Genomic DNA, 11129 nt, shown 5'->3' with positions numbered 1-11129 from the left:
AGCACATGGTAAATTCTCAAGATTGACATTTTGTTTGTCAATTTTTGATTCACGAGGCTAGATCTGTGAGGGTTTGAAGACTCAACTTTTTTTTGTGATCCAGGGGGAACCTATTTTTCAGAGAAATTTGGGCCCAAAAGGACCTCATGGTTGTATTCAGAAGGTCGATTCCATGAATTTTGATATATAATTTTCCTATTTTTGGTGACAGGGGCATCTGGGACATGATTTTTTATTGGCACATTTTTCGAGACACGAAAATCTGTACGGCCGTACCTACATGTGTATCAGAAATATTTTTTAAAAAATCAACTGATTGGTAACAAAATTAAATTATCAAGTACATTACATCAGTGCTGATGTCAGCATGATGCCATGCTGACCTCTGCAGTACATACAGCTTGCATGGCCCCAATGATCCTCTTTGTGCCCTAAAAGAGGAGTTTTTTCTTTTGGCCATAACTTGGGCACACGATACCATTTTTTGGCAAACTAGATATCGTCGGAAAGCTAATTTCCTCCACTTTCCAAATTTGTGGGTTTCATCACCTAGTTTTTCTATTGGTACATTTTATTGCTATTTAAATTTAGTGGTGCTTTTTCAGTCCTGAGCTCATAACTTTTCATTAGTTTCTCTATTTTTCACGATTCCAACAGCGTTGGGATGTTGTTTCAGAGCTCTTCACAACCATCCATGCACTTTTTCCAAATTTTACTCCAGGTACATTTTATTCAGTTTTTTGTGTTTTCACACTCTGGTGAATTACTTGGACATATGAGCTCGTGAAAACTTCTAGTTTGCGTGGGATGACTCTTTTTTGGTTGTTCTTCATGTATTTCTAGTATTATGTCTTTTTTTGACATTCTTAGCTTTCAGTGTAAGCACTTATGATTTTGCAATCACACTGAGATAAAGTGCCTTTGTATTGCACATGTATTATGGGATCTTGCACATCAATTTTGTGCCTTATTGTACTCGCACTATGATATAAAGTGCCATGGGGATTTGTTGTTTGCCTTTGTTTGCCTTCATACCTTTCTCATGTGTGTGTGCCTTGGTTTGCACACCCTTTGTATTTGCTTGTACTTTCATGTTTGCAGGGTCAGATGTTCTTGGTTCTTCTTCAAGCACTACATTATGGCTTTTAGATTCAGTGTAGCTATCATACCTCTCCCTTGTCATCATTTTTTTTTGGGGGGGGAAGGGGGGGTTCTACTATTGGTGTTAATGCATCCTTGGTTTCATATTGGAGTGAGCTATGTATTCAATATTTGTTCCTATGTACTAGGCGGATGTAGCGGCTGGTTACCCATGCATTTTAGTGAGATGGAATACTTACCATATGGCATTCCTACATTCCTATTTTTTGGAGGTGACCTTCCATTTTTTATTTGATTAGCTCTTCAGGCTGTTGGTACTTATGCCATCTGTATCTTCAGGTTCTAGATGTTTTGCCTGTGTTTGCCATCTGATTTGGATTCGAGTAGTGTCATTGAGGGCACTCATGCAGATTCATTTCTTCTTGATCCTAACCATCTTTTATTTTAGAGGAGGTTCTTATTTCATCATCTTAGTAGTCACTCTACGACAGAGTTTGCAGCTTCTTCATGCTTCAGTGATTCTTCATGCTCGTGTTTTGTTTCTATCTTTTGGAACATTCTTGTTTGGAGGCTTCTTAGTCCTTCACTTGAGCTTTCATCTTTCCTTGGAGAGGAGTTTTATTGCCACTGGGTTTTCTCCCTTTTCTCCACTTTACAGAGATTTCATTGTACTTGGGTACCTCATTAGGCCTTGTTGCCAGGACCCATTTTTGGCTTTCATGCATCTAGTCCTTAGTTGTTTTTTAGCTTCTCTCTAACTTCATCTTAAGGGGGGGGATAGAGTAAAGGTAAATTAGTTTACTTAATTAATTGAAATCATATTGATTTAATAATTAAGTCACCTTTTCTCTACTTCACTTAAGCTAAATTTAGGAAGCTAAACTTAGGAATATTATTAATTTATTTATTATTAATTATTAATTGCTTTTAGGGTTTTCTCTTTTTAGGTTTGATCCCCTTTTATAAGGATCAATCTCTTTGTATTCCTTAACCAATATGATTATCATTATTGCATTCTTGCTCTGGGTTTTCAAAGCAATTTGTGTGTTTTGTGAATCTTCCATTATTGTGACAGGTTATTTGCATACAAGTATTCACTGGGTTCTGCGAGGTTGTATTTCACAACTTTAATGGTTTCTAAATGACCTACCAATTGACCTCAAGTACTACACAAATGTATGCAAAAATAGGCCAAAATGTTTCCTATTTGACTTTCAACACCTTTTCGGTGTACCTATTGCACACCAAGGTGCAATTGCTAATTATATGCCCATCAACATAAATTGCATACATAGAATCTTTAAAATAATAAAATGTAAAGATTTGTCTTATTCTATTACCCAACCAATCATATGTTTTATTTAGGTAAACTTACTTGGTAATTTAACTAATGTTTCAAATCTAAACCTGAATATTAAATTATTTCCATTGTAAGGCAATCACTTACAAAAGTACTTAAAAATAATAATAATAATAAAGCAGTTAGAAGAATGAAAGCTACCAATTGATAGTGAAAGAAGAAAAACCTAAACTAAAAGTGCCTTTATTTGTAGCGTTAGTTTGAAGATGATCATAGAACTCTTTGAGACTATCAATATAACTCTTAATTTTTCTAAACCTTAAGATTAAATATTTTCCACTGTAAAACATTTCAATGATAAAAGTATCATTTATTTATTTTTATATTGAATGTAAAGCAATTATAATCATGAATCTTAATTTTTCTAAACCTCAATATTAAATATTTTCCATTGTAAGACAATTCACTATTAAAAATACTTTAATTTTTTAATTTATTTTTATTGAAGAGAACAATTAGAATGAAAGCTATCAATTAATAGTTAAAAGAAAAAAATATAAATTAAATTCATGAAACTATCGATATAACTCTTATTAGTACTTACGGCAAGCAATACTATTGCATTCACTTATGGCCAATTAATAGATTTTTTGCGCCAATCAAAATTGATTATTATTTTTGTTTTCAAAATAAATTTGATTTTGTCCAAGGGGTTGAGCTTAACTGGTTAAAACACTGGGTTCTCACTATGGAGACCCAAGTTCAATTCCCAATAGGGACATCTGAAGTGGAATTCTAACCTGTGACTCTTGGCCTTCCATAGGATGGGGAAGGTCTTGGGGTCAATCTAATCAAACATAATAATAATAATAATTCAAAGATATGTAATGGGGATGGGCCCCCCTACTATGTCCCCACTGGTTCATAGCTCCAGTCAAAAGCTATTCAGGCTTCGGCCAATTATCGATAAAATAAATACATAAATAAATAAATTTGATTTTTATGTAGTTGAAATTTATATTTTTAAACTAAAAAATATTTATCTATTGGATGAAAAAATTTGGTTTTTTAGGAGCAAATTTATAGGAATGATAGATTTTATAAATTTTTAATAGAATTGATTATATATTTTATAGGAATTTGATTCACACAGTTTAAATAAAATAATATAAAAATTTAAATAAATGATTAAATTATCTCATTACAAGCATCACATAACAAATATTTCTATTAAAAAAAATAAACCCAATATATATTTTTTATAATTATAATTTTACATATTTTTTATCAAATCATTATATTTAAAAACATAATTTTCTTTTTGATCATTTTAATATATACAATATAGTTTTATAATATTTAATCATAAATTAAATATTTTCATTTAATCGTTAAAAAATATCTATTTTCATTTTATTGTTAATATTATCTAATTTTATAATTATTAATAGTTATTTTATTAAGATAAATTATAGTTAATATTACATAAATATAATTAAAATAATATATAATCTTAAACTAATAACTAATAATTAAATTTAATATTAATTTTATTATTATTATTATTATTATTATTATTATTTTATCAGTAAAAGGTCGAAGCCAGATAAAATTTATTAATTAGAAATGATAATTACAACTCCATTCAGTGTGGACACCAATAGGAAAGAATGGAGGGAAGAAAACATCCGGTCTAGCCCAGATCCATTAATGGATGAGAAAACTAATCCTACATATAGCTAATAATAAAGTACAAGATACATGAATCCCTGGATAATTCACATCCAGGTTAATCTATTTGAAAGATTACTTAAAAATCGTCCAAGATTTCCTATGCACTGAAATTCGACCCTTCCTTGTTAATGATGTCCTCGATTATGATGGCCAAAAACAACTCTATCCTGAATTCTTTTACTCTTATCTTGCAAGATTTGAAACAAAACATTCCAGAGTTCTACAAAAGAACCTTATCACACCTTACAACCAAGATCAATGTTAGAATGTTTAGAAGCATTATGCATCATAAATAAAATTGACAACAACTTCAAACATAACTTCTTATTTGATTATTAATGTACTCTTCCCTCATAGGCTATTGAACCCTTAATCTTGTCGTGACAATACTTGCAAGAAACTCTCAGACCTGCCCTACAATAGATCACTTCAAGAAATGTTAGCCAATAAATAAACCCCCATCCATGATGCCAAGCGTATACCAATACAACAACTACAACCACAGAGATTTAGAATTGAAAAGAACTAACTTCAAATCCAAAACACTGCCCGCATCTATATCATAATATAGAAATACCATAGCACTACTCTGGGAGATGGGGAAATCTTTTGCCAAAAGGATCTAAAAGTCACCTCACTCCTTATAGAGAAACCGATGAATTTGAAAATCAAAGACAAAAACCTTTCAAGAAGACTTAATCAGACAATTTCTTCCAGACAGTCCACTAATTTAAAAATGATGACCTCCTTTAAAACAAAGACAAGCACCGAAAGCAGGAAAGAAGACAAGGGGAGATATCCCATTCCAAAAGAGAATTAACAGAGAGAATCCTTCCCATACTTCATAGATCTCTTTCAGAAAAATGAAACCAGAAGCGGTTGTCCTCCCCAATTCTGTCAACCTACCTTTTCAGAAGAAAATAACATCTATGCTTATGAATAAAAAGCTTGCGAATAGATATATGCATATAAGAAGATGTTTATATATATACAAGCATAAAATTAAGAGAATAAAAGAAGAGAGCAGTGATTCATCATATCTAGCTAAGAACTAAAAGAACTTCAGGAAGCTAAGATGACAAACATAATTAGCTAAACCCATAAGCCGGATCCATAAAATTATACAAAGACGAGACCTTATAGGGAAGAAATGAAAAAGGGGAACCAATGAACTAAAGAGATAAAATCATAACTAAAGGTAGAGAATATATTAAATAAGCATCCATAAGTCTTTAAAAGATAAGTTTGAAATATGACAAAAGTTTGACTATAAACCCTTAAGAGTCAAAAGGTGACGATAGGATAAACCCGAGACAAACACCCAACTATCTAGCCCGACATCTCCTTGCCTGCTCCTCTGATACCTTCTCTCTTGAGCTAGCCGGAGAATTAACTGGGCTGGAGATGGGGGTGGGAGGGATGTCCATGTCGTTCGGGATCACTTCAATGTTTTCAGCTTCCAGATAGTTGGCCAGCCACATGTTACAAGCCGATTTCCTAACCTGCAGAAGCCACATGAGAAAGAAAAATTTCCTTTGCCTAGTCAGATTATAGGCCTCAAAGGTGCCCATATCCTCAATTATCAGGATTGGAAATCTAGGCACTCGGTTGTTCATCCGAATGAGAATGTCATAATTGCGAGGCTTCGAAACAGTTAGCTCCTCGTCAATATTGACAATCACCCACTCAAGTTCACCCAACAATTCTTTCTTGAAGACCTTTTTACAGAATTTTATTACCACATCATTGTCCTTCTCATAATGCATAGCCACCGCCAAGAACATAGCGGCAATGTTCGAATTAGCCCTAGTGCGCTCTGCATTCGAGATATATTCTTCCCCAAGGATTTTCATGACCGCCCTAATGATCAGGGCATTCGAGAAGACCAGAATGCCTTTCAATCTTTCCTCCTTAATTTATCTTGCAAAATCCATTTGTCGCTCGAGTCCTATTAGTCTTAGCGGAGTATCCATAGGAGCTTCAAGACTCTTAGATAACCAAAAACTCAAAACAAGCCTTTACTTATAATAATTTAGAATTAAAAGGCGTCGAGAAATACAACTCATCTTTCTTGATGAAGGACCGATATGATCGCTAAAGAGTGTTAGAGGAGCGGGGATGAAGGGTCATGATGCAACTTAAGAAATCTCTAGGATCAAGGTAATAAATACCACTGCCTCTAGATGAGCGAGTTCCTTGGCATTAGCTGGCTTTCACGGCAAGGGAAGTCACATCATCAATCCCAAGTGTGTCGCCAAGATGGCACTACTTGAGGGATTTTGATGACAATAAGATGTCCTAATAAATGTATCAAATGACATCTAGCTGCCCCTAAAATCATGGAGTGTATCTAAAGATAATCATTACCAAATACATCCATACAATAATATATACAACTATTACTAAATTTGCATGACTCAAACCATGATAATCCTTTATGCCTATTGGTATATACTATATGTGTGTGTGTGTGTGTGTGTGGGTGTGTGTTAATACATATACATCCATCCATATATATAAAATCTTATAAGGCTCTGAGAAAGTATATAAAAGACTATATATATATATATATATATATATATATATATATATATATATATATATATATATATATATATATATATATATATATATATATATATATATATATATATATATATATCTTTCCATAAAAAGAATATATATGAATATAAGCACTAATAATTTATCCCAAAGACCTTCAATTATAATCGGAGAAATAAAGAAGAGGAACGAGCTCTAAAAGCCATCATAACTATTCAGGATTTATGAGATGCAAGATTAAATCATTCTACACCTATTATCTAGACTTAACCAACTTAAACTGAAGAGACTATCAACCTCTTAAAAGGGGTAGCAAGGTCAAGGGACAAATCCCCGAGGAGAACCCAAAGCCAAGCTAATCGAGACTAGAAGCCAAAGAGTCCAAACCTTACAGCTGATACTAAGGAGGAGGGATCTATCTTAACTTATGAACTGTCCATCAGCTCCTGCATTAGCTAATTCATCCGCCTTGGAGTTACCTTCTCTATAGATATGATTGAAGGTCATTTTATTGAACTCCTTGAGGAGGCTTAGAGCTCTTGACAAGATCACATTCAACTTCCAGTTAGGTAGAGAACCTTTTCCGAGGCCATTGATAATAATAGTCGAATCTCCTTTAATGGCGAGCTTGCTGATACCCCTATTTTGACATAAGAGGAGACCTTCAACTAAGGCTAAGATCTCTTCTTTATTATTGAATTCAATCCCTATAGGTTTGGCTAACTTAGCCAGTTCCCTACCAGCCTCATCATGCAAACAACACCCAATTCCTACAGGACCTGGATTCCCACGAGAAGCTCCATCGAAGTTAAGTTTTACCCACCCTTTTTTAGGGACCATCCATTTACAAGATTCTCTTAACTCCTTTTTGTTATAATTTCTAACTCCTACAAAGGAAGGGATCTTCAGACCTAACCATCCGCCTATCATCTTCTCATCCTAGAATGTCATCTTTGAGAGATTGCTAGGAAATTTAGAAGTTCTATTGTTAAGGGTTTCTACAACTGAGGCTTCTATTTTATTCACAAGTTGAAGCCAATCCAATTTTTTATCCTTGAAGAGTCTTCTATTACGTTCCTTCCAAAGTTCCCAAATAACCAGAGATGGAGCTAGTTTCCAAAGCCCTCCAAAGAAGGAGCGCTAACATAGAATGGGCCATGCTTGAAACATTCCAAGAATGGAGTTTGGAAAGGCTGAGCTCCATCCTAATTTGTTACATAACTAGAGCCAACAATTGGAGGCATAATTGCAATTGAGGAGGATATGATCCTTGTCCTCTTCTTCCTTTTCACACAAAGGGCATCTGTTGGGACCTTCAAAGCCTATTTTTCTAAATCTGTCTGCCATTAGAATCTTGTTATGGAGAGCAAACCATGAAAACAATCCTGCCTTTGGCAAACACATCTTATCCCAATACAGATGGAGGGACAGGAGTGGTTCTGGAAAGTTGTTGACTCGGGAGGAGATTATAACAATCTTTTGAGGTGTAGTCTCTTGATTTTGATCCATCCCAGACAAGAGTGTTTGACCCCAAGTTGAAAGTGACCATCCTCTTTTTAAGGATGTTGTGGAGCAATTTCTCCCTTACTGGGATATCCACATGATCTAGAGATTTCGAAATCCAGCCCTTGGCTAGGTCCCCATCAATTGGTGATATGTAATCCTTAACATACCTACCACATACAGATTCTAGCACTACCCTGGACGACTCCAGATTAACACTCTCATGAAGGGCTTTGAAACCTCCCCAAGAATCAGTCCAAAAAAGGACTTTTTCGCCATTTGCCCAAATTCCATGATAATTTATCTAAAATAATAATCCTGCATTCCAGCATAAAGTTCCAAATGCATGAGCCTCTCGGGGAAGAAGAGTCCTTGAAGAGGCTAGTATGGTCTCTACCTCAAAGATATTTGTGGTATAATATTTGAGCCCACTTGAGGTGAGGAGATCTAAACATTCTCTAGACTAATTTGGCCCCTAGCGCTCTGCTTCGATCCTTAATATTCTTATTCCTAATACCCCCTTTTGACTTTGGCCTACAGATATTATCCCAAACCATAAGGGAGATATTTTTCTTCTCTTCAACCCCTTGCCAAAAGAAAGACCTAAGATGTCTATTCAATATTTCCTTTTTGGACTGGAGGAGGATAACACATGATAACTGATAGATGGACATTGCAGCCAAAACCGATTTGACCATAGTGGCTCTTCCTGCAGAGGATAGCCACTTGCCTTTCCAGGTTGCTACCTTACTCCTAATCCTATCTATTACTGAATCCTACAAATTTAATGAGCTATTACCCTTATCTAGGGGCAGACCTAGATACTTGCAAGGGATCCTTCCCATATTAAAATTCGAAATTCTACAGATGCCATTTTGTAAGAAGACCTTAGTATTAAAAAAAAAGACTTCAGATTTAGATGGATTGATTTCCTATCCAAAAGCCTTAGAGTAAGAATCTAGGACTTGCTTAAAAGCCTTCGCTTCTCCTAAATCACTGAGCCCATATAACATAGTATCATCCAAAAATTGTTGATGTGTGGTAGGGTCTAGGTTGCTAGTAATTCCAATTCTTGAAATCTGACTGCTTTCCCTTGCTTTAGAGATCACTCTCCCCAATGATTCCACCATAATGATGAAGAGAAAAGGGGATAAGGGATCTCCTTGTCTTAGTCCCCTAGAAGAGCTAAAAAAGCCTTCAGGAGTTCCATTAACTAACACTGAGAATTTAGGTCTTGAGATACATTCAAATATCAAGTTAATCCATGAAGAGAGGATTTCAAAGGCTTCTAAGCATCTGCACAAGAATCTCCAATCCACCTTATTGTAGGCTTCCCTAATGTCTAATTTTAAGAGCATACTAGGGGTTCCATTCTTCTGTATAGAGTGAATGGCCTCCTGAGCTATAATAACCTAGTCATAAATGGACCTTCCGGGAACAAAACTTGTTTGTTCCTCGCAAATCAAAAGGGGAAGGATTTTCTGAAGCCTATTAGCTAAAGTTTTAGTAAAAAGCTTATAGATGGTGTTGCACAAGGCAATGGGTCTAAACTCATCAAAGAACTCAGGGTTTTCCTTCTTTAGGATAAGGGCCAGAAAAGTGATTAATTTCTTTGAGGATGTTACCTGAGTTCCTCATGCCTTCAAGAGCTACCATCACCTCCTCTCCTATGAAGGACCAACATTTCTGAAAGAAACTGGTCAGAAAGCCATCTGGACCAGGGGATTTTTCTGGACTCATCTACATTAGAGCTACTTCTACTTCCACTAAAGAGAATTTAGTAGTCAGATTATAGGTTTGCTCCTTACAGAGTAATCTTGGAATACATTTAATAAACTCATCTTGATCTGAGCAAAGAGGGCTCCAGTCAAAATTGAGAGTAAGGGAGAAAAAGTCTACAGCCTCCCTCGTGATGATTTTAAGATCATCCACCTCAGAGCCATCACTCATCTTAATCTTAGAAATTCGGTTAATGACTCTCCTATATATCACACTATTGTGGAAGAATTTAGTGTTCTTATCACCCTCATCTAGCCACGTCTCTCTAGATTTTTGTTTCCAGAAGACCTCTTCTTTTGCAAGAATATTTTCTGGTTCAAGAAGGAGTTTCTTTTCTCTTAGAAACAAAGCTTCATCCATCCCATGCCTCATCACCACTTCATTTACCTTTGCTAACTCGACTTCCACCTGGGCCTTCTTGTCAAAAATATTACCAAAATGCTTCTTATTCCAAAGAATGAGCTTCTTCTTAATTATCTTAAGTTTATTGACTACCTTATAGATCCCAAACCCAGAAACCTCTGCCTCATTCCACCAATCCTCAAGGAGCTTAAGGATATTATCATCTTTCAACCACATATGCTTGAATTTAAAAGGGCATCTTTTTGGTCCCGAGTCACCCAAAATGCTAAGTTGGATTGGGAAATGATCTGATCCTAAGAAAGGTAAATTTGAGGCTTCTAAGGTATATGGGAAGTTAGTGAGACTACCCATAACATAGAACCTATCTAGTTTTTCTGCTATATTACTAAAACCTAACCTTCTATTATTCTAGGTAAAGGCATCCTTAACCATATTAATCTCTATCAGGCCACATCGATGGACCCAATCTACAAAGTCTAAAGTTGCTCTAGAGATTTTACCTAAGCCTCCTCGTTTCTCATGTTGGTTCATAATTGCATTAAAGTCGCCTCCTAAAATGCAAAATTGATCCAGGGAGTTTGTGAATTCCTCGATTTCTTTTCAAACTCTCTTTTTATCCTCATTTAGAGTTGGCCCATACACATTAATAATGATAAAATCTAGTTTGTTTTTCATGCTGGTAACCCTGCCACTCATCCAATTGCCTCGAGACTCTAATAATGAGAATCTAATATTGTGTGGGCCCCAAATAAAGGCTAGATATCTAGAGGCTCCATTGGCTGGAGCC

The 11129-nt window shown here is 35.2% G+C and overlaps 1 protein-coding gene across 1 annotated transcript; it reads right to left on the bottom strand.

Moving 5' to 3' along the window:
- Positions 1–7117: 7117 nt before the first annotated feature.
- LOC131052593 (uncharacterized) lies at positions 7118–7537 on the bottom strand. The gene has a single exon (XM_057987181.2). The coding sequence runs from the start codon at positions 7535–7537 to the stop codon at positions 7118–7120; it is 420 nt and encodes a 139-aa protein (XP_057843164.2).
- Positions 7538–11129: the final 3592 nt, after the last annotated feature.

This window comes from Cryptomeria japonica, chromosome 10 (assembly GCF_030272615.1).
Source record: "Cryptomeria japonica chromosome 10, Sugi_1.0, whole genome shotgun sequence".
NCBI classification, from domain to species: Eukaryota; Viridiplantae; Streptophyta; class Pinopsida; order Cupressales; family Cupressaceae; genus Cryptomeria; species Cryptomeria japonica.
This window is presented reverse-complemented; position numbering and strand designations above follow the sequence as displayed.